This window comes from Thermobia domestica, chromosome 11 (assembly GCF_964235325.1).
Source record: "Thermobia domestica chromosome 11, izTheDome1.hap1.1, whole genome shotgun sequence".
Lineage (NCBI taxonomy): Eukaryota > Metazoa > Arthropoda > Insecta > Zygentoma > Lepismatidae > Thermobia > Thermobia domestica.
The window spans coordinates 192,902,636-192,927,978 of NC_137464.1; the positions used below are offsets into that span (position 1 = coordinate 192,902,636).

General features: G+C 36.4%; 1 protein-coding gene across 4 annotated transcripts in view; it reads right to left on the minus strand.

Moving 5' to 3' along the window:
• The window catches only part of SCCRO3 (defective in cullin neddylation 1 domain containing SCCRO3), a 38,087-nt gene extending 18,813 nt beyond the window's left edge, over window positions 1-19,274 (minus strand). For 2 of the 4 annotated variants that reach the window (XM_081731452.1, XM_081731450.1), the window contains exons 1-2: window positions 19,075-19,274; window positions 5,436-5,624 (exon numbers count right to left, since the gene is read on the minus strand). In XM_081731452.1, the coding sequence (XP_081587578.1) occupies window positions 5,436-5,526 (91 nt within the window). In that variant the 5' untranslated portion in view covers window positions 5,527-5,624; window positions 19,075-19,274. The other 2 variants (XM_081731454.1, XM_081731453.1) reach the window with 2 other exon arrangements.
• Between the last annotated feature and the right edge of the window lie 6,069 nt (window positions 19,275-25,343).

Genomic DNA, 25,343 nt, shown 5'->3' on the forward strand with positions numbered 1-25,343 from the left:
AAATAACGTTGTACATTCTGCTATTACATCTGGTGCACTTTTTGGTAGAACGTAACTAAGACACGATTGTATCAACGTCCCACAGTCGACACATATGAAAAGAAATCTCTTCATCCATGGTTCAAATTGTGATAGAGCGTGTAATTAACAAACTTGTATCATGTCCCACGTCTTCTGGGACATATGACGTACTCGAAATATAGGAAAATACCTCCAGAAATTCGTATCTTACACACAATGCACATGCCAAGACAAAGACGAAAATAAACCAATTTGGCACAGAAATGAATACAGAGAAAGTGAGGCTCCCTCGAAGCCTTAGGCCTAGAGCGCTCGCAGTTTCTAATCTTACTGGGAGCCCACGGCCTCAAATTTAAGACCAGAGTAGTTATTTTCCTACTTTTCGCACGTGGGACGGTGTCCCAGCAGTAGTGGGACATGTTGACATTTGTCCATTAGCTACATGTCGATATCAACATGAAGTGAGGCTCCCTCGAAGCCTTAGGCCTAGAGCGCTCGCTTTCGCTCGCAGTTTCTAATCCTACTGGGAGCCCACGGCCTCAAATTTAAGACCAGAGTAGTTATTTTCCTACTTTTCGCACGTGGGACGGTGTCCCAGCAGTAGTGGGACATGTTGACATTTGTCCATTAGCTACATGTCGATATCAACACACGCATTGGCCACATTTCAATATCGTTCATGCGATCCCACTAGTGACATTCATTTAATTTTACCAGTTTCTTAGTGAGTCCTCTTGCACAATTTCAACTTGGCCTCAGTTGTTGCATCCTTACTGGTATGCAACCGTGCAGATAATATTGCATCGGTTTGAGGGGATATTATTGGTGAATAGGCAATAGCTTTCATGTTCTTGACGCCAATCCTTACATTTCCGACGCTTTGAGCACACGTTTACTGAGTATGAGTGCATTTCTGGGCATTTTTCGTTAAGTATTTCCACACATATGAATCACTCTGCTTCATCTGCTGTGCTCTACCGACACTCCAGAAGTCTTTCTAGAGCATTTGAGTACAAATTCGCTACACTTAATACTCAGAACGTCACTGTTGGCCAGCATCCATACCTGGCGATTATACAACCACACACAACGGGCATGAAGGAGTCCGCCATTTTGTATTTGTTCCAGTTATCGACTTAATACAAACGAATTATTGTTACCTGGTAGAAACCCTATCAATTCATACCCATTTATACCAATTTTCATTTGGCAGATTATCCGGGACTCCCTACGTTCCTTTGGGGAATCCCTTGTGTATGCATGGTAGGATTGTGAAACATGTAAAATTCAATACAGCAGGTATGACTTCTTCAATGAATTTTTTACCCGCCCCCTTTATGTTGGATAGTTTCCGAACTATTGGCGTCCAAAAGTCATTTTCCCACGTTTTCGGCACGTTGTAGATCCGAAACTATGTCCGATAGTCAAAAGTTCAACAGAAGTTTTTTTCTTGTCTTAGTGCCAGGAGTCACCTCCCTAGAGTTGTAACACTTATTTTGCAACACCCGATATATATATACGTCTGACCTCTCTGCTCCAAAAGAAAATAAATTTCGGAATATATTTGGTGGCTTGTCACCTTTTAGTGTTGTTAATTCGAAAGTTGTTTATGTTTTTGTTATCCCTGAGCTTCACTAGGAAGCTTTCTTCAACTTTTAAATTGTCAATCGAGAAAGTGAAAGAAGTTACCAAATATATCCGGAAACTGGTTTCTCCTTTCAGGTTAAAGAGGCGGGTACTTCTTCGTTCTTTTTCTTCTTCTTAAACTGATAATAATGCTTACAAAATTTTATTAGCAATCAAGTTAGGAAAAAGCTGCTACTCTCATTTTGGTATTTCCATCATGGTGTCTGCACTGTTTATACCGCCACTTATCTCTAGAACAAAAACGAGATATCGACAACAATCTTCTGTTTTGGAAATAGCATCCTCGCTTTACCAGGCCATTTCCGATGTAATGACCTGTCTTTCAGGTTCGTCGCTAAGAATGTATTTCGATGAAACTTCAACTAGCGACGGTGATAGCTAAGTCAGTGGAAAAAATAAGTAAATAATAAGAACGCCTTTTCACGACGAGCCCTCCTCGCAGACCTAGTGGATAGCGTGAACGCCTTCAGTACATTGTTTACTGGGTTCGGCCTTGAACTTCAAACCCACGACTCATATAGTCTCGGAACTAAAATCCAACCAACCAAACTGAACTAACTTTGCATCAAGAGTTAGGCTGGTTAGACGTCGAAGCAATGCTCTCAGTTAAGAAGTCGTGAAAGGCGATACCTTAGCTTACCTTTGTAACAATCACAGAATTCATATTATGAAACCATTACGTGAACTAAGTACAGGAGTTCTGTATTTTGTAATCCTGGAATTTTGAGATGGTAAAAAATGAAACATAGTTTCTACTTAAGTTCGTGATATTAACACATCTACTTCAAACTAAATAAACTATCAAATGTAATAAAATGCTAAAACTTTCCACAAATAGGTTGTGTAAACAATTCTCTTTAGAGGTTTATCATTGTACTACAGTTAATAGGTATTCAAGCAGTAGATATCAGTAACCTGATCAACGGTCGTGGGAATGAAGTTTAACGTCCTTTCAGCACCAAGGCTATATGAAACGTAGGCCTATAGCTTAATATGGGATCCAAACCACATGAACTCCCACCAGGAATCGAACACGGCTCTCTAGTGTGGAAGATGCATACGTTAACCAATTAGCTAAGGGAGCTCTAGTAACCTGGTACAACTCAAAATTAAATACGAAAGGTAATACACCTCTTTGCAGAAATCGCGCCAACAAACTCAATTTGGATTTAAAAGGACTGAATTGGACTCATCATTTGGGTTTAACTACAGTTACATTTTAAAGTACTGCAGCCCCATTTTTCGAAACACATTTTTTTATTGTTACAAAAAAAAAAATCCCTATTTCTTAACTTTTAGGGTTTATCCCGATCTCCCATTTGGACTAATGGATCAAGTGTAGTGCCTTACCCAGTCAAACGACCAGAATTTTTGTGTTATTCCATTGTTGATTATAGCTACTGGTACTTACGCTCATGAAACCATTTAAATAAGCTGGTATATGACGTTGTGACATTGGTTTTACGATCGTTCGCCTTAAGAAACCTCAATTATGCTATCCTGCCTTTGTGTCTCTGTGCTAGTGTTTCTTTGATATACAGAGACTCACTTTAATATTCGGCCACCCCACATTGTTGTCATTTATGTCAAAGGACTCATTAATGTAAATACATAGAAATTTTTAAGCGATGACAGGGAACAAATATCATGTCTCGTGTACTATTTCGTAATGTGTAAAAAGTTGTAAATGCGTACTATGCCTAACTAACTCCTATGTTTCTACGAACTGCCTTCATATTATGTCACTTTAATATTCGGCCACTAAAGTGACTTGATGATCATACTGCTGTATCTCTAGTTTACAGAACAATATGATTGGGGGAAGGAACGTCGTATGTACAACTCTTTTTTTGTCTTCGTGTTAGAAAGTGTGAATGGGTATTGGCTTTGCAGTATAACACTTCCAATGGGGCGAAAAAGTTGTAACACAATCTTTGAGCAGAGCCAGCTGGTCATTTTTCGTCATAAAGGGGGGATTCCAATAAGTATATTGCCCGTCTCTTAAATATACCACGCAGTACAGTCGGTGATATCTTGCGACGTTATAAGAACGAAGACAGGATAGAATCCGTGAAGCAGAATGGTCGGCCTAGCAAGCTAAATGAACAAGACAAACGTGCGATTGTGAAAAAAGTGAAGAAAAACCCAAAATTAAGTGCACTGAAGATTGCAACGGAATTGTTGCAAGAGTGTGGAAAGGATGTACACTCAGAGACTGTTCGGAAAGTACTGAGAAATGAAGGATACCACGGAAGGTAGCTAGAAAGAAACCATTTGTCAACAAAATGTACAGATAGAAACAACTTCAGTTCGCTAAAATCTATGAGCAAAGGGAATCAGAATGATGGAAAGACGTTATTTTTGCTGAGGAAAGCAAATTCAACATTTTAAAAACAGATAGCACGGTTGTAGTGTGGCGAAAGGCGAATGAAGAACTAAGGAAACTGAATTTACAAGCAACAGTCAAATATGGTGGTGGTAGCACAATGGTTTGGAGGTGCATATCTGCTGTCGGTATGGATGAACTCAGGTTTATAAATGCTAAAATGACAAAAGAACAATGCCTGAGCATTCTAAAAGAGACTTTACACAAGAGTGCGGACAAATTTGGAATCAGCGAGACTTTTAAATTTTATTACGATAACGACCCAAATCATAAGGCGTGTGTTGTGCGTGACTGGCTTCTGTACAACTGCCCCAAAGCTATCGAAACTCCACCACACAGTCCGGACCTCAATCCCATTAAAAATTTGTGGGATGAACTCGACCCTAGAATTCGGAAAGTGGCGGTAACATCAAAGGAGGAACATCAGAGAAGGTTAACAGAAGAATGGGCCAATATTGCTGCTGAATATACCGCAAAAATAACTGGAAATATTCAAAATCACTTGAAGGAGGTGATACACAATAAAGAGTATCCAATTAGGTATTAAAACCTTTTTCTTGCATCGAAGAAGGCAACAAGAAAGTTCCACATTACGTGGTGGCCGAATATTAAAGTGATTATAATTTTTGTGTTTGAGAAGAAATGTTCTGATTTTTGTACGTAAGAGTTAATATTTTATAGTTTAATTTTTGTAAAAAGTTGCAGAAAATATAGAGGTTTCACATAGCATAAACAATATTATCACTCTACTTTACTGTAGTTCATAATTTAAGATAACATGCAAGTACAGTGTGGTGGCCGAATATTAAAGTGAGTCTCTGTATAAAGTAAGATAAAATTATCTTTTATTGTAAATATTGTAAGTTGAGTTTGTTGCTCTGATTTTGTAAAACAACTAAGGAAGTTACTCTTAGTACCAAGCAACCGACAACTTTTATATTTCTACTAATTACAATAGACATGATAAATAAATAGTGAGAAAATGCACGACTGGACCGAGATTCGAACCCGGGTCTCAAGATCTGGTATGATATAAAATCGGTTTTTTGCTTCATTTATCATACTTAATATAAATCAACCGTCACTCAGAACCGTCTTCAAGAACGATAGAACACCGTAGTCTCTTCAGGGAGCAGACTGAATAGTATGGCACGATAAGCCGGAGGATCCGGGTTGGAATCCCGACTCAATCATACATTTTTTAACTTTTTGTGTATCATTGAACTCGTACTTATCGAGAGGATCTGGGATTATATGAAATCGGCTATTGTCTACATTTATATTTAAAACAAACACCCTACCTTCAAAAAAAGTCAAGACAAGAATCAAACTAATGGACGAAAAGTATGCTTTATCACCGATATCTATTTCCAGTACCTACCAGTTTGGCCTTCTTTGTCCTTTTCCACTGTCCTGTTAGTCGTAGAGTCAGGAGGTGGTGGGACTTTGAAGCAAGAAACACACTTTCCCATTGATTCACTCGCTCAGTTCCAATGGGCACGCTCAGATCGTCTCCCGCCTTATTCATGAAGATCGTACGTTCACTCCATTTAGATTACCTTCTGCACTACTGAATTACAAAGAAAAAATTATGAAACAGAAAATATAATTACCTTTCAATTAAAAACACATAATTATTACCAGACATTTCACAAGATTTTATAATTATAAATAAAGTTGTTTCAGTATAGTCTAAACAAAGTACAAGATATCAAATAGAGAACACAATGTTCCACGATCCAAGCAGAAGTATGAAATTTGATGTTGATTTGTTGATTTTGAATAGTCAACAAATATTCAAAAACGATTGTATTCATTAGAGATGCTAAAAAGCTTTTTAAGAGAAAAACAAAGCAAAAACGGAAACTTTTGCTTCTTTTATTGTTATGATTTTTCTTAAGTATCACGTTTGCTTTCCTGTAGTGGATTCTATAGTTATTTACACAATTTATCTTTTTCCTTCTCTATACCATGTCAATATATTTCAAATAGAAAACTTGAGTATAGCGTTTGTAACCTTCACTCGCTGGTTAGTTAATGTTTTGTATTGGTTACACTTGTATTCTTTAATCTTCTACATATACGGAGTCTTTAGCTCAAAAAACGCTAAAGTACTACTTTATGCGTAAGTTTGATATGATAATTCTGTACTACTTGGTCTAGCCACTATATTTTTCAGAGAAGTTATTGTTAGCACTAATAAATGTTCACTAAAGCATTTTTATCATAAATTATTCAAATAGCTACAATAATTAAAGCAAAAAGCAGTGTATATATATATATATATATATATATATATATATATATATATAAAGCAAAGCCTTTTTTCCTCCAGCCCTTGCATCTATAATAAAATTACCACCTAAGCTAAGGAATATTTTAATGGTCAAATACTTAGGCTGGGGATTCGATACAAATATTTTGACGTTTTTAAACCGTGCTTTCTAATTGTTTACGTACAGATGTTTGGAAAGATCTATCGAAAAATGGAGTGGGAGTACCAATTTTGAGTTACGATTAGTAGTTGTTTTTCTTCCAGTTTTTTCTTGCATTGCGGTCCACAAAATTTTGCAAAGACTGATACGGAACGTGGCATGTGTTGCTACAACTGCACTCGACAAGCTCTGCTAGGTATTACTGAAAAAAACGGAACATTGTAAAATCTCTAGATAGCAGGGGGCAGTTGTAAGTTCGTATGCAAGTTGATGACACAAACATGTTTGCGACAATCGATTATTCTCACGTTCCTGATGCAAAATTACCATGGTGTTACTCTTTCCAGACCTTAGGGCACGTGTGGTGACGTCATCAATATGGCCGCCACTTCAAACTACTTAACACGTATCATCTTGAGAACCGCTCAACTTATTTTTATTCTGCTTGCGTCAAATGAAACGTTTAATTTCAAGCTAAAAATTATGTTCAGTGACATTTTTTCATATACGCGATAATTAAAAACGTACGGGGACTTTATATATTTTTCGAAATCATTTTTTTTTTTTTCAAATTACAAAGAAACTATCAGGTTTACAAAAAACATGTTACAAAATATAAATTTCAGTGTAATTTAAGATCTTTAATTTACTGTAAAGTAAATCAAAATCGACCTATTATTTCTCGAGGTATGGACATAAGAATAAGTCAATTAATAGGGGCAGTTTTAACTTTGCATGAAAGTTGATGATACAAACATGCCGTTTGCGACATTCGATTGTTCTCGTGTTCCTAATGAATAATTAACATTATATCACTCTTTTTCTCCCTTAGAACGCGTGTGGTGACATCATCAATATGGCCACCACTTCAAAGTACTTAACACATATCTTGGAGAACCACTTAACCAATTATTATTTTGCTTGTGTCAAATGAAAGTTTCAGTTTAAAGCTAAAAATTATGTTCAATGAATTTTTTTCATACGAGCGATAATTAAAAATGTACGAGGGACTTTATGCATTTTCCGAAATCAAAATTTATGATTTTTGGCAAATTACAAACAAAAACCTATCAGGTTTACGAGAACATGTATTGGACATAAATTTTAGTGTAGTTTAAGATCTTTAATTTGCTGTAAAGAAAATCAAATCGGCTTATTAGTTCTCGAGGTATGGACATAAGAATAAGTATTTAAAAAAATACTTCGTAAATGCTCGTCACTACCCATGTCATGAAGAAGATTATGTTGAAGATGATCACATCATTAGGATAACCAAAATAAAGATATACGTAGGTGCTGATACCATAACGTTGCAACTAACATAATAGCGCCAGACGGATTTATGTGATGTGCTGGGATGTTATGAGTTTTCCGTTATGCCACGTTTTCTTTTTAATTTAGATGGAATGATGCATCTGTGCAGTAACAAAGCATGTTACCTGAAATTTTGAAGATTCTACCAAAATCTGATACTTCTCAGGAGAAATGCAATTGCCTCCAGACTTGACTGAGCAAAGAAAAGAACTAAAACCTATCCTAAGCGAAAGGGGCTTCTCAGTTGCTTTAGTTGATGGAATGCCGGTGCTACATGCTTTAAGTAAAGGACCAGACCTAAAGACATATCAGGTTTTATCAGAAGAGTTCCAGCGTTACATGACTTCTCTGGATGTGACAGTACTAGATGTTTATTCGGCAAAGGAAAACACATTAGTGGAAGGCATTTGAAAACTCTAATGAGAAGACCCTCTTTGCATTACAGTCTTGGAAGGCAAGAACTTTCTCCTATACTAATAGATCAGTTTGAAGCATTCATCTGTAAAATTTATCAACCAGCAACAAAAATTACTTCTCTAGCAGAACTTCGTTGCAATATGTTCAGCAAAATACAGACAAATTGGAAGAAACTAGCTCCACCTCGAAAATCATCATACCCGCTTTCCAGAGAGTAAACTACCAAATGATTGTATGGAATCAAGATGATGAAGTTAAGTCTTGTATACTTTCGCCACTTGGCCATGATTGGTGTGAAGAAAATTCAGATATTACGCCTGTGTACTGTGAATTACGTACCTTAAGCGCCAGATTCTATTTTAAAGTTAGTACGTTGCGCATAAACTAGAAATAATTGCAATCTTCCGTACAGATGTCCAGCAAATAAACTTCCCTGTACTGAAATGTGTGAGTGCAGTGCAAATGGATCATTTTGTTATAATAAATTTAAGAATGAATCCTCATATCTAAATGACGATGAGTTCATCAATAAATAAAGAGTAGTACCTTAGGTTGGCCATGTGCAATGTGTGTAGTGGTTTCACTATTGAGTGGTAGTACTTCTTCGAAAATAGAGACGTTCCTCGTTAGCAGGGTGAAGAAAAAAGTTATTTCTGTATTACATATGTTCTTTATGTGCAATATATATATATATATAAGTGTAACTGAAAGCGCCAATAGCTGCTCTTGTGACTTAACTGATTGTCTGTATGGAGGGTTGAAACGAAAATAGGGTATAAATATACGTTTCTTTACAGTTCATTTGTTATTGATTCATGTGCTATTATCCAACAGATATTTTAAGTAAATTTTGTCAAAATTCAGCAATTCGTATCTTTCACGATATCTTGAATGGACACAGTAAGTACATCACATTTGATGGTGTACTGGAAAGGTTCGGACTTACCGCCGTCGGCTGCAGTATTTAAATTAGCTTTTCAATTCCACATTTCATTTTTAACATGAAATTAAACGTTTCATTTGACGCAAGCAGAATAAAAATAGGTTGAGTGGTTCTCAAGATAATATGTGTTAAGTAGTTTGAAGTGGCGGCCATATTGATAACGTCACCACACGCGTCCTAAGGACCAGAAAGAGTGACACCACGGTAATTGTTCATCAGGAACGTGAGAATAATCGAATGTCACAAACGGTATGTTTGTATCATCAAACTGCACACGAAAGCGATTTTTCCTACAACTGCGCCTCTACTAAGAAAGCATTCCGGTGAAGAGAGAGAGAGAGAGAGACTGAAGAGGAATTCGCCAAGGAAGAACTGTATTGCTTCAAAATGTGACGTTATGTGAAGCTGAAAGAATATTTTCACTGTACAAATCATTTTTCAGTGACAGTTGCATGAGCTCCAGAAAAAAAAAAGAGAACCTCAGGATGACCTTCCTTATACATAGTGTCCCAAAAGTAGGTATACAGACCAGCTTTGATAAAGTATGACATTTTAATGTATTAAGAAATGAATTTACTTGTTTTGGTTTGTCCCGAGCTTAAGGTGTAAGTTGAAAATAAGTTAAGAACAGATAAGAAAGAAACTAAGTCAATACCTATATGGATAACTAACTAACTCTATGGCCTATGGAACCCGGAGGTTCAGTGCCGCGTTCACAAAAGCTCTCCACTGACTTCTATCCTTAGCTAATTGCATCCAGTTTCTACTTTGTATTCCTATCTCTGCGAGATCCATCTTAATATTGTCCTCCCATCTGCGCCTAGGTCTTCCTAATGGTCGTTTTCCTATGGGTCTACCAGTCAAGACTTTGAAAACGTTTCTACTTTCTTCCATTCTAGCTACATGACCTGCCCACCTAAGCCTCCTAGACTTGACGACCCTAACAATGTTGGGTAAACCGTATAAACTATGTAGTTCCTCGTTATGAAGTTTCCGCCATTCCCCATTCTCGTTCCTCTTGGGTCCGAATATTCTTCTCAGGATCCTGTTCTCAAATACTTTCAGTCTATGTTCTTCCCTCAGAGTAAGCGACCATGTTTCACAACCATACAGAACAACAGGCATGATTATCGTTTTATATATTTTAAGCTTCAAATTCTTCGACAGAATTCGCGACGACAAGAGATTCTGAACCGAATAGTAACACGAATTCCCTGCTTTTAGTCGACATTTAATTTCTTCGTGAATATGATTTTCATCTGTTAATATTGATCCTAAATATTTGAAAGTGTCCACTTTATCAAAAGTATTATTTAATATTTTAACGCCCCCACAATTTGCCTTATTACGATCCCGACGCACTTCCATGTATTTAGTTTTCTCTGCATTTACTTCTAAACCCATGTCCCTGCAAGCGTTTAACAATAAGTATGGATAACAATAAGTAAATTATATAAAATGTCATGACCGAAGGACTGTATACTTCCTACACAGTCAGAAAGAAGGGTTTTTGGCCTACTTTGTATGCTGTAACACCCTCACATAAGGTAGAATTCTACCAAAACAAATATTTTATTTAAGTTTCGTTTATTTGTTGTTTACTTTTGCAATTTATCATGCATATTTGCGCGCTTATTTTATGGTTTCATGGTGCTTTAAATCCGGGGATCATGCTGCTTATGATTCTTAAAAATACGCTTTACGCGACGTAAAAAAACAGTTCATACTATATTTATGCAAGTAGTCCGTGCATTTAAGATATCTAAACATAGCAGGCATGCTTTTGTACTTTTCTGTTGACTTTTATATATATTGCAAAAGAAAATTTGCTGTGTCTGTGCAGAAAAATTGCCAGAGGGTATATATATATATACCCTCTGGCAATTTTTCTGCACAGACACAGCAAATTTTCTGCGATCACATCACAGGGCGGCATGTTCTGCTATGGGGCTTATATCCATGAAAAAAAAAGTAGAAAAAACTGCTTTGTTATATTATTTCAGTAGGCATTGATACTTTCTTCACTTACTTCTTTAACTTCAATGATAGACTCATTGTGTCTAGCGTAGCAGTTCAAAAAGTTACACCACATTTTTTTTTTCTCACGGATACAAGATTTGGAATTTTAATTTATAAAAGTGTATCCCAATAGTGTTCATTAATAAACACATTTACCTTGTCTTCGTTTAGACACGTGATTATGGTAATGATATTGAAGAAACGTACGTAACAGAATATTTATCATTTTTTTAAATATAAAATCAAACAAAATCCATCTGAAGTTGAAACAATAAAAATGTAACTTATTTTCTCCATATTTTGAATAAAATATCCTTGTTCTACTAAGGAAGAAAAAATGAAACCTTTTAAGATTTACGTCTCACGTTTATGTCGGCTAGGCTAAAGAAGGTGATAATGAGAAATGAATGAAATGGTGGAATGAAGAAAGTGGGAGGAAACGGGACAAACAGGAGAAAACCCACACGCATGATGGTTTGTCCACTACAAAGCTCACTTGGCGCGAGCTGGGATCGAACCAAGGACCTTACGTCTCAGAAGTGAACGCTCTACCGCGTCCCCTCTTCTGAGGATGAATAACCGTGGAGTTACACAAAGCGTGAAAAAGTGCATCAGTGATCAGGGAGCTCAATGGTTGGCGTTAGTAGTTAATGCATCGGCGTGGTACGCCGAAGATCTCGGTCCAGTTATGCATTTTTCACTTTTTGTCTATCACTGAATTCGTACATACAAAGGAATTGGTGTGTTAAAAACAGCTTTTTCTCAATTCATTAATACAACCATGGTGTCACACGAAATATTACGAGGAAACAAATTATTTGTAAGTAGAAAGGACCACGATTGTAAATACAACTGGAACTGATGTAATAGAAGCTTAACGAATAAAAAAACATATCCTTATGTACGGAGGAAGGAAACTGCAGTAAGGAAATTATTTTATCCCAAATTTAGGATGTCTTTGGGGTAAAAGTGTTAAAATGTGACATATTTCAAGAATGTCATTGTCACAACTTGCAATCATTTTCTATTCACTGCTGTTTTGAAAAAAAAAAAAAAATAGTGGCCATTTTGAAATTTTATATTAGATCGCCGAGAAAATTTATACGGCAAATTAAGACTGTCTCGTCCTTCTACCCTCAAAATTTCAACTTAAAAATCCGAAAATTGCACCCTGTAGCGTGGATATCCGCTATTTTGAAAAATGGCCATCAATATGAAATTGTACGTTGGATCGAGGCCAAAATATATACAGCTAATTTAAAGTGTTTCGTGTTTCTACCCTGAAAATTTCAACTAAAAGACCGAAAGTTATACCCTGTAGTGTGTGTGGTACAGGCAGACACACAAACAAATGTAGATCGACTCATCCCAGGAGCCTGAGTGGCGTTCGCCAAATATGAATAAATAAATAAAAAAATAAAAATAAATAAATAAATAAAAATTAAAAAATGATATATGTTTTATAAAATAAACGTTTCAAAATGCCTTATATGAAATAAATATTTCCCAGTATAAAAAATGGTTTTAAGTTTATTCCGACACTTTATGCGTTCAATTATGGGAATTTCCCGAGCACTTGTTGCAAGATGGATCTTTCCCGAAAATTAATTTAAAACAATTAACAAAGATATAATTCATATTTTATAGAGCAAATGTTTCACTATCTCTTAAATGAAATTAAATATCTTCCAGTGAAACACAAATAGTTTTATTGTTGAAGCATTCACTTCTGATGCATTGTTCAATTGCGGGAATTCCCCGAGCACTTTTTTCACGACGGTTTTTTTTCCCCGAAAATGCAGCTTTCTTTACTGCACATCGAAACTACCACTATACGGAAGTTTGAATTCAATACTTTAAATAGTAGCGTTACGTAGTCTTTGGAACTCCGAGCATTAAGCTTATTAAACTTGACAAGAAGTTTTACGCTATTGCTGGCGTTGATTCTGCAGAATGCTTATTTAAAGAGTAGCAACAAATGACTGAACTAACTGTTGTTGAAAAACCAAATTTTACTGAAGAATGCTTGTGTTACTAGCAATTTTTTAACAACCGGCTCTGTACACACACCCATATATATATATATATATATATATATATATATATATATATAAAATTAAGGTGGGTTATTTCGGGTAACATTTTGGTGGGGTAACCAAACATTCCTTGAGAATATTTACTCCTCTCTACACTGTGGTTATAATTGGAAACACAACAAAAGCAAGCTAACGTTGTTATCTACAAACGAATCTGGAATGATACTTCTAACATATTTTAGGTTGTAAATGGATAGAGCTCCGATCTGACGTTCTCTGAATTCTGTACCACTATACTACTGCAGGTAGCAGTTCAGAATGCGTATACAATATGTACTCCATATCTGGCTGGAATTGACATAAAATCCATCTGCTCACAGTAAAGTCCCCCCTAAACAGTTCTTAACTGCACAGTTCTTTTATTTCCCACTATCAAGAAGCCACAGAGTACCACTTTCATCATGTTTGTTTACCCCACCAAAATGTTACCCGAATTCAACCAACCTTAATTTTATATATATCAGGGATGCAAATAAGTAACAAAATTTTACTAGCCCACAACTCACAATAGCAATCATTTACTTACCTTCAGTATGATATTAAATACTCGCCCACACCGATAAACCACTCGCCCCGAGTGAGTGGTTATTTGCATCCCTGATATATATATATATATGAGAGAGAGTGAGAGTGAGTATGTAGATAGATAGATGGAAACAAACCATACAAACTCTTTTAGGAAACAAACCATAGAAGGTAGACAAAAGCAAATTTTTCACTGGATACTACAAGTAGCAAGTAGAGACCTACACAGCATCCTAATACAAGATGGTGTGATCAAATTAAGTAGTACTGTAAATATCTTGGAAACGAATTATCCAAGATAGATGTTTATCAAAAAGTATTAGAAAGACCTTAATGCAGCAATGGATTAAGAATGTTGATAATGTTATACATGTGTCTCAAATTAGATAACCCTCACCATTACATTCATGTGATCCCAGTTCTCGTTCTTGATACCTGAGTATTTGATATTAAGAAATAAACCCTTATACCTTGTTCTGAGAGATCGTGTGTATAACCCTGTAGCAATAACAATTTCAAAAAACAAAGATAGTTAAACAAAAATTTAAATGTTCCTGGGTATAACTGGGTAAAATTTATTATGTCTGGATATAACAAATGGTTCTGAGAACACGAAATATTTTAACAACGGGTCTAGCGAACTGGCTGAACAGTACCACTGTTTACCGGTAGTACCAGCTACTATGGCCTTAAACCCGTCAAACGTATGAAGGAATAACGTTCCTCGGCGTCGCCGAGCACAGTATTGACGCAAAGTATTTTTCGAAATACAAAAATTCATATTTTACTTCAAATACGCTGTAAGCATAATACATACACTAATTTGTTCTATAATTATTTCAAGCTAAGGTAATTTTTTTTTATTTATTCATTCAGTGCATTCAGAACTTTATAAAGGTCTTCCTACGTTGAATGTTGTTGTATATTTTAAAGTGAAAGCATTTAATTCGCCCAAGGGAAGTCCAAAATCTGATAAAACTCGCTTTCATTGTGATTACCTTAGTTGTACAGTCCGCAGAAAAAAAAAACTGCAACATGAGCATGTAAGTGGCACGAATCACGTCAGAAGAAACCTCGGCGTCCTCCCCTGAGACTTCGTTTCACAATAAACTTACATGCTCATGTTGCAGGTTTTTTTGCTACGGACTGTACCAATAATGTACTAACAAAAAGCTCAAAAACCCAGGTGGGGTTTTCAGGTGGGTTCAACCCAAAAAAAAACCCAGCGGGATTTTTTCGGGTTGGGCTCACTAGGGCAAACCCTGTTTCCAAACCTCCTATTTGTTACCGACAGTTAGGATTATGTATTTTAACATATTGAAGAATTATGCTTCATTTTATACATTTACCGGTCCTTCCAGTTTGTGATAAACAACGGTTCTACATAATCTCTTTATGATTTTAAGTTAAGATGTTATTGATATGCTGAATAAAAATAGGTTTCGAATCTATAAATACTGTTCCTTTTCGTAGATAATCTCCTTCCCGCTGGTCTAAGAGCTAGCCCGGTCGCCTTTGGCGCATAGGCTTCCGAATTCGATTCCCAATTACAGATTCTGTAACTCTTGTACCCTATCTGGGGTCTTGTTTGACCCCAATCATATTTAATTCTTTCATAAGTTCAAGAGCTGACAGGGTACAAGGGTTAAAGTCGAAATCATTACGGTAGTTTGAGTTCCATATAAAACTGTAGAACAATGTCTCATATGGCTTCGATGGTAAAAAGGGGAGCCAAACTTCAACAAACGACCAACATATAATAATCTTCTACTAACTGGTTGCTCTATTAACAATTTCTCACTTTCACTAAGTACGCCATCACAAGGGAAGCAAGTCCAAAGCACCAGATCACAAAATTCGTCTTAGAAGCCACAGAACACAATCACCAATGTCCATTACAGCCCCATCTTTGACAAAAATCAATCATTAGTTTACATTACCATCGTCAGTCTGTAACGTTTCGCTCTAGAAATTAAGCAATCTGTGCTAGATAGTCACCACTATTTAGATTTCCATCTATTACGCACAGGCGTATTAGTGATGATCGGTAGATCCGCTTAAAGGAAGACTTCTTTAGAACCTTAGTGCCTACATAAGAACACCATCTGGCATGTTAATGTAACTTTACCCAAAGTGATAAGTTGCCAACAAATTTCTAAGGTGACAAATTGCTAACAAGTTTCTATCATATTAAAAGGCATCAGTACAACAGTCAGTAGTTATTAAATGGGCCTGTATAATACATATAATTATATAACAACACGGTGTAAGTAACAATGGTGATTCACTAATCGAATAAGTCTTTCTAAGACAGTAGAGGTCATTTCTGAAATAAAAATAAATAAATATACACTTTGGCGATATTGCACATATTTCTTTCCCGTATTCCCTGGTGTCTAATACAAAACTTGAATTTTCTCCGTCATGTCTTTATGACCAATTTTGCGCTGTGACTTGTATGTCATATGGTGTCTGCTACCTACATAGTAAGTCGAAAAAGTAACAGAACTTTAAAAAAAACACACACAGATAAGCACTAGCTCCATCTATTGAAGCAATATATCATCTGAAAGCTGAATATCTGCTCAACGAAACGAGACCACAATCATGAGAACCGATTAACGGATTGTCACGTTATAGCAAGAAAAGTGAGTGTATCTGGTGTCACCTCGTCACAGAAACACGATGAAGCAAAGAGTCAATATTAAAAGTTGTTTCAAGGTACGCCGAACATTTACACGAACATTGGAAATGATGAAACAAGTGTAAGGTGCTGAGTGCTCATCTCGTACACGAGTGTTCGAGTGGAATACGCAATTCCGGGATGGTCATGAGTTCTTGGAAGACGACCCAAAGCCAGGCAGACCAAAAAACAAAAATCGCGATGAGTTGATGGAACAAGTGCGTGAAATAGCGCTCATGATGCGAATTCGACTGTGAAATGGATTGCGGAAGAATTAAATACACAAAAGACATGATACACGCAAAGAAACGGAAAGTGTGTGTGTATTATATTATGTGGGTGTTATGGTGTGTTTGTGGAAGCGAATCGTTCGCGTAAAACTCGGGTATCGAGCACCAGGCAGTTGGTCTTTATTGCACAACAATGCACCATATCACAGAACAGTCGCAGTTCGTGACTTTTTGGTTAAAAAACAAATCTGTGCTTTCACATCCTCCGTATTCGCTTGATTTATCGCCGTGTGAGTATTTCCTATTCCTAAAAATAAAATTGGCTATGAAAGAACACAATGTTACAATGTCCAGTCTGCCGTGACGAGGGTTATTGAAGCGATTCCGATGAAAGATATTGAAAACTCTATGCTAGCATTGGTTGAATGTGCCCAGTAGTGTATTGAGGCGGAACGGATGTATTTTGAATAAAATGAACTACAGTTGGTAAAATAGGTACCTAATTCGTTTTAATTTAAAAAGTTCCATTACTTTTCCAACATACTGTATAGATCCTCCACGAGGGGTTCTGCTTGTAACTACTGTGAAACGTTAAACCCCAACTGAACAAGCAGGACATATTCCAGAAGTATCACAACAAACAGAAAGAGCGAGCAACCAGGCAAGTAGCATACAGGTGCTCGTCAGGACGTCGAAGTCGGAATACAATATAGAACATCCATGCAAGTAGGTGTTTTTATGCAGAGCATGTATGATTTACTTTAGTTAGAGGTATGCCGTTTGCATAAGTAAGTTCGGGTTAACTTTACAACGCCCACTCCAGCAAGTATTCTCACTCAGAAACGAGAAATTACACACTAATCATTTTATGAAAATGGATCAAAACTTACTTTACCTTAAGCTAACCCGTTCCTAACCCCTACCCTACTTATTTATATCTTACTCTACTCTACTCTACCCTACTCTACTATACTTTTTAAAAGGGCCCTACTTATCGATGCGCAGCTGGAGCGTGTCTTGTAAAGTTTACCCGCAAGTTCCTTAGACACCAGTCTGTGATTTTTAACAATTTCACCTGCAAATTTTGGTAACTTTAATCTTAATCTAATGGGTTAACTGCTGTATCGCCGGAACAATTTTATGAAATTTACCGGATCAATTAGAGAATTTATTTAAGTTTGTGAGGAAGAATAAGTGAGTCAGACAAGGAGAATAGTAAAAGTCAAGAAAAGGGTTGTATTTGTTGGTTATTTTTGATGTTGTAAGCGGCACTGTATGTGGAGGCGGACGGACTATTTCGCGGAGAGGTATACTTGTCTTACTATACGGATCCATAGATTGTAAAATGTACACAAAAATTTGGGTATACCTTTAATTTGCTTATTTCATGTCACGAACAGAACACAACCAATCCCTGCGGGGCCTCTAACTCGTTACTACTCCTACTCCTCCTCATACTAACATTATGGATCCGTATAGTAAAACTGCACGTAATCTAACGTAAGTCAATGCAATTTAACAAAATATAACAGAGTGCAGTATATTTTGCTACTTTTTTTTTTCGATTTTCAAATTGGTCCGGCAATACAGCAGTAATGCCCTCCTAATTGTGACATAATATAACTTAAGTTACTTCATTGGAATTAGTGTGTTCCAAATCACCTCAGCTCATTGACGTATTTTATAGATTGGTCTCTATAACTTTAACATACGCTGACCTGTTTCTAATTCTAACAAATGAACCAGCAAGGAGGCCTACTTATTTCTTTAATGTCCTACCCCAAATTATCTTATGAACAACACTGTTTTCAGATTAAAATACAGTGAAACGCAGAATGACATATACTTCCTAGCACCTGAATCGCAAACATTAACTTGTTGTTACCCATCAGTTTTCATACAACTTTCGTAAACAATATGCACGTGACACAGAGATAATAGTACATTTATTACCCACTGTTTATTACTGTCACTTCCGTATGGTCACCACTATGAAGTGAATACAGATGCAATCAAATGACATATTTTCATAACTCAGCTATAGTTAATCGATAACTAATGAAACGTATGTACTATATATTCTAGTACAATTACATATATTAATATTTATCTGTAAGAAAACTTGCCATTTCATCCCGAACTTATCTAGGAACTTTTGTTTTCATCAATACACCATTGTTCATTGTCTATGCAAACATGGAAGATTTAATGTGGAATACTCCACATATTAACTTTTCCTTTCTCTGTATTATTTGCAACTGTAAGTTAACCATTCTCAATATCTTCTTGCTTCTTCTTTTTGTCATATTCTTGTAAACAAACGCTACTAAAGAGGCCATGTCAACTCATATTCCCTACCTGTGAGATGTCCATGCGATTTAATTCTCTATTCTCCTTCATTTCCTTTTCGAAACGAGGGGCGGACGGTTGTAATATTATTACAAGATTACAGCAAATATTTTATCACTAAACTTGCATTTTTACTACATCTGAAAGATAAACATCTACTAGCCTTCTTCATCTGTATCCCTATCTGTTAGCTCTGTTTGTGCATAGACTTCACACTGCGGAAGACAAAGAAGAAAATTAATGTTCCAAATGACTATCGAGTTCCGTATTGCGCAAATCACAATTTTCAATAACAAAGTATTAGAATTGTTTATAATGACGGATAGACTATCATCCAGTAATAAAATAAATCGCAATTAAAATGCGTAGAGTATTTATAAATTTCAGTTGGAAAGCATTTTTAATTATGAAAGAAGGCAAGGTAGGTTAGTGGTAGAGTGTTATCTTTTGGTGCAAAGTCGCAGGTCAGGAGAAATAGAATATTATATTGCACCTTAATTTTTGTCAACTTTTTTTTCTTATTTTTAGTTTAATGGTTAACGTTCTCACCAGCAAATCTGTCATTATGTGTTTGAGTCTTCATTAAGGTCAGAGTTTTTATCTTTCTTCATTTCGTAGGAGAAAAAACATAAGAAGAAGTATTACAGTTTTAGATCTGGACCCTCATTCCGTTCGAGTCTTGCCAAAGATGTATGGACCGCACTGTAACGCAAGTTGAAAAAAATAGTAAACGCTATACAAATTATCGTAAAGTAACACACATATTTTGCGTTTGTTGGTGCAGGGAGGGCTCTGTAATGTAGTCACAGTCACGCTCTTTTCCAACTAAAACGAGGAAAAAATCAGAAAAAATATGAACATTTATCCTGGATACGAATGAGGAACGCCCAAAAAACTAGTTATTTCAATATAGAGTTTGCAACATTGATTGGTGACTATAAGTGATTTGGCAAGAATGTAAGTCACGATGCTTGATGTTACTCTATTCAGATGTTCTTGCTCAGTTTTATCTACTGAACTTCTGTGTCATAGAGCAGTCGTTTAAACGCTTGCCTTTACGTACACTGTAATCACACATTATTCTTGACAGATAAAAATAATCCATTTCGGTCAGTAGACGGAACCGCGGAGAAGAGGAAATAGGGTGGAGCGACGTTTTTGTAGTTGTGTCGACGTACTCAACCCGAGCGAAGAGCGATACACACACACAAAAGGATGACTCATGTTGTATCAAGGATCAGAAGAATCCACAGTAGAATTTCGGATCATTGTTTGTATGCGACGCTTATATTTGCATTATTATGAAGGGTAAAAACAAGAACACTTTCTTAGAGTACCGTAAGATGGGGTTACTTTGCACATCAGGGGTTACTTTGTACAAAATATGAAAAGCGTTTCACAGTCCTCTGTCGGCAAAACCATGAACAGTAAAGAGGAAGTTTCAACTGCCACCGTAAGATAGAACATTTAACTGCATTTTGGCTACAATGTTGGCGGTTAACATCAGTTCTAATTACCGTGAGGGTTCATTGTAAAGGTATGGAAAGCAGTCACTAGAAAGGCCGTCAAAAGTTGAAAGATATCACCTACAAGAATTTCCGTCAAAGTTAAGTAAGTTTCGTAGAATACTACTGCATATAATGGGACTCATTTGCTTCAGCAACGATCAAAATTGAATACATACTTGTTGCAATGCACCATGAAAAAAATATTCTCATGTGTTACCTTTAGAAGTTAATAAATATACGATAAGCGGAGCCAGTAGGCTTTTCACTATTATTTAGTTTTTGTATGCTTTTCAAATTACACTCTTAAATATGTTTGGTAGTGGGTATGTAACGGAATGAGTTTTACAAAATCGATTGAAAGAGGAGGACGGTGTTTCTGTAGTTGAGAACTCATTACTGGTGCGAGAGGTTCCTAGTTTGGTCTTCACCCACACGAATTTGTAGTGGATAACTTCGTATGTGTTGGTTTTATCCGGATTCTCACATTTACTTCCACATACTCATTCCACCAATTTCTTGTTTACTTCCATTAATTCGTTTGTCTTGGACGTATAACTAGGAATTTAATTTCGTTTATGGAATCGATTGAGATAATAGAATGGAAGAAATAGGTTGGACAGTGTTGGCAACATCAATTGCTTTTTGCTTCTTAACATAAATAATTGTAGGGATGCGCACGAGTCGAGACATGTCTCGAATCTCGACTCGACTCGACTCGAATTCGAGTCGAGACAGCTCGTAAAAATCTCAACTCGAATGTCTCGAAAATCTTTCTATAATTTGTAATATTATTTTGATGAAAGTACTGACTCAGAAATACTCGGCACGAGAATTTCGGAAACTGCAGGACTTGTCAGGTGTTCGAGGAGTGTCTTCAACAAGTGTCGAAACCAAGGGGAAACGACGTCCAAACGTCGAGGTGTTGGGCGCCCCCCACCTCATTACATGTCGGACGTCGTAGGCTGGGCAGACTGGTAAAGCAGGACAGAAGCAAACTGCGTCGGAACTAACATCAAAGTTTAATGTTGGGCAAAGCACAAGTGTGTCTGAACTAGTGTTGTAAAATTTCCGGAAATTTTGAACCTGTTGGTAAAACACCGTTTTTTTTCGATTTCTTTCCAGAAAAATTGAAAAATTGAAAAAATAAAAAAATGTTTCTATTAGGTTCTACTAGTAATGATTTTTTTTCAAACGCGTGAAACAATATTTCAATATTGCGAATATTAAAAAATAGCACTCGAAAATCAAACTATTCCAGTTAATATCTATATATTAAAATACTAGATTTATGCGTATATCCTTGTCCTCATAGAAAAGTTTATATGTTTGTCTCCAATCCCTCTAAACTCTACAATGCGCCAATAGTAATGCAAATACAATGTATGTTTCTAAATGTAATATACTTTAACTTCGTGTAGGTATGATGATCGTGTACAACATAGGTGATGACCTTCATTTTTTTTAATGGGTGAACACGCTTCACTACTTATAAGATATGCCTAAATCACAACGTTTCGTAATCTTTCAATATTTTTTAACAGACCCAACACTCCACTGGTTCCCAAACTGTGGAGGTTACCCCTGAGATGCATGAAAGAAAAACATGACGGCGCAGATGATTGAAATACCATGAATTGCATAATTATTTTTACACTCTACAGGCATCAGATTTTTCTTTTCAACTACGATTAGCTAATCCTTGTATTAAACAAACTTCCAATTAAATATTGAGATTTACTTATTCCCATATGCAGTCTATGGGCCAGAAAGATTGACATTACGCAAAAGCGATGAAAAATTGCAGGCTTTCGAAACATGGGCATGGAGAAAAAAAAGGAGAGAATTAGCTGTGTTGAACGGAAAACGAATGAGAAGGTGTTAGAAATATTAGCACTAGGGGAAAAAAGAATTTTAGATATTGTTAAGAGGAGGAAGATGAACTGATTATTGGCTGAGGAGGAACTGTATTATGAGGAACGTGCTAGAGGATATTGTGAAAGGAAAGAGGGGGGGGGAGCGAAGGAGACTAGTTGGAGGAAGGTATTAAAACAGAAAATTGCTACTTCAAGACGAAGAGACTAGCTGAGGACCACCGAACGTCGAACCTTCTCAGTTGCAGCAAGTAACCTGTCAATAATGACAGAATACCTATTATGATGATGATCATATGTTTAGCAATATTGACCAAAAAAAGAGATAAAATTAAAATAATGATTATAATAAAAACTCTTTGAGTGAAAACTGAAAACGACTCAATTATCTATGTCTTTTTTGTAAACTCAATTTATATAAATGCTTTTGACTTGTTTTAGAAATACAAAATAACGACACCAAACTCCAAGTTATTTGAAGTCTTACTTGTGAATATAGATTACTAGCATCAATTACCCACTTCGTTGGGTTAAACTACTACTACTACTACTACTACTACTACTACTACTACTACTACTAATAATAATAATAATAATAATAATAATAATAATAATAATAATATATTTCATTAGTCAGTCACTTTTTACTATTAGTAAAGCGCTGTCTGATATCGGTCATTTTCGATTATTTTTATATTTCTCTCCCCCTCCTCCCCAAGTTGCGGGGCTGAATTTGGATTTAAACGGCTTCAGAAGTTTCACTTTTCGTCTCAGAGACCCTGAAAGCTATGGGCTCGTCACTAATATCGGTCATTTTCAATAAACTTATGTATTTCCTCCTCTCCCATGTTGCGAGGCACGGCATTGGAAAAGACATTGTTCATCTCAATGAACTTGAAAACCATAAGTTCGACATTGATAATGGTCATTTTTGATCATTTTTATATATATCTCGTTCCTCCCCCAAGTTGTGGTATTGAATTTGCATTTAAACGGGATCAGAAGTATCGCTGTTTACCTTAGCGACGCCGAAAACTATAGATTCGACACTAATATTTGGTCACTTTTGATCATTACCTAGGTATTATGATGTGTCATTTTCGATTATTTTTATATCTCTTCCCTTCCCCCCGCCAAGCTCCTGGGCTGAACTTGGATTTAAACAGCATCAAAAGTGTCAGTTTATCTCAGCGACCCCAAAAACTAGATTCCATTTTAATATCGGTCATTTTCGATCATTTTTAAATATGTTTTCCTTCCCTCTCTCATAAACTGCACCGTCAAAGCGATATGACAGAAACCATCTCAGGTCCGATCCTCATCTATGTTGAAAATTTGATTGAGATCGATCAGCTGGTTCAAGAGTGATGAAGTCACAAAGATAGCCTTATATTTTTATTTTTTTACATATATCTTCCCCCTCTCCCTCCCCTACGTTGCACCATCAAAGTAAAATGATAAAAATTGCTCCAGACCTGAACTTCATCTATGTTGAAAATTTGATTAAGATCGGTCGTGTGTTTCAAAAATTATTAAGTTTTATTTATTTTATATATACCTCCCCCTCCCCTCCGCCGCCCCTAGATTCTACCATGAAATTGAAACAAACTCTAAAACACTTTCCAGGACCGAACCTCATACATGTTAAAAATTTGATTAAGATCGGTTTAAGAGTTATTAAGTTACAAACTTAGTCACTTTTATTGTTATTTATATTGATTTTTGTACATCTACCCCTCCTCCTTCTGCCCTACATTGGTCCGTCAAAGTGAACTGACAGATAACATTTCAGGCTTGAACCTTATCCATGTTAAAAATTTGATCGAGATTGGTCGTTTGGTTCAAAAGTTATTAAGTTTTATTTATTATTTTATAACTCTCCCTTATCCCCTCCCGTAAGTTTTACCGTCAAACTGAAATGATGGAAACACTCCCAGGCCTTAACCTCATCTATGTTGAAAATTTGATTGAGATCGGTCGGGTGGTTCAAAAGATTAGGAGTCACAAAAATAGTCACTTTCAATTTTATAATATAGATAGTATGTCATATCCAGACCTGGCCACAGAGGATTGTGGGGGGCACGAATATGTTAGGGGGGGGCACGAATATGTTAGGGGGACAACGGACAAGTCATTAAAATTTTCCTTAAAAATATCTTAATTGTGATTTTTGTACTGATGTCTGGAGGGGGTCACGGAAAGTTTAGGGGGGCCAGGCCTCCCTAGCCACCTGCGGCAAGGGCGCCGATCATGGGGGGCCGAGGGGGCAAGGGCCCCCAAAGCTGATATGGGCCCCCCTTATTTTATTTAAGAATATACAGTACAATATTTGGCATAATTTGAATGCAATTTGTCTTAAAATCCTCATATATGCCTTCTGCATCTGAATGGGTCCCCCAAATTTAAAGAAAATCCGCGCCCTTGCCCTCTGATTTCGGGTCTGGTTATATCGTTCAATCCTCGATGTGCCATATACCTAAGGAGGCTAAAAGTTATGTTAATAAACAATTATTCAACGTATAAGAATCCTCACATTAAATCAAACTTGCGGTCACATGCACTAAATTTTTGCCAATGTCTTGAAAATGTTATTTTGATATTAATTTTATGAGCACACATTAAAAATTTTCAACGGATGCTTGAGCCTGGGAGCCAAGACCATACCCATGTAGTCGACGCCTATGGTGTACGGTATTACCGATGTTCATTACTACATTTCTCTTAGTTTTGGAAGAACACCACTAATATGCTTTGAAAGGCTAAGGGAGACGGTAATGATAAGAAATGACTGAAATGGTAGAATGAAGACAGTGGGAGGAAACGGAAAAACTCCGAGAAAATTCACGTACACAGTGTTTGTCCACCAAAAAAGCTCACATGGCGCAAGATGACACCTGTG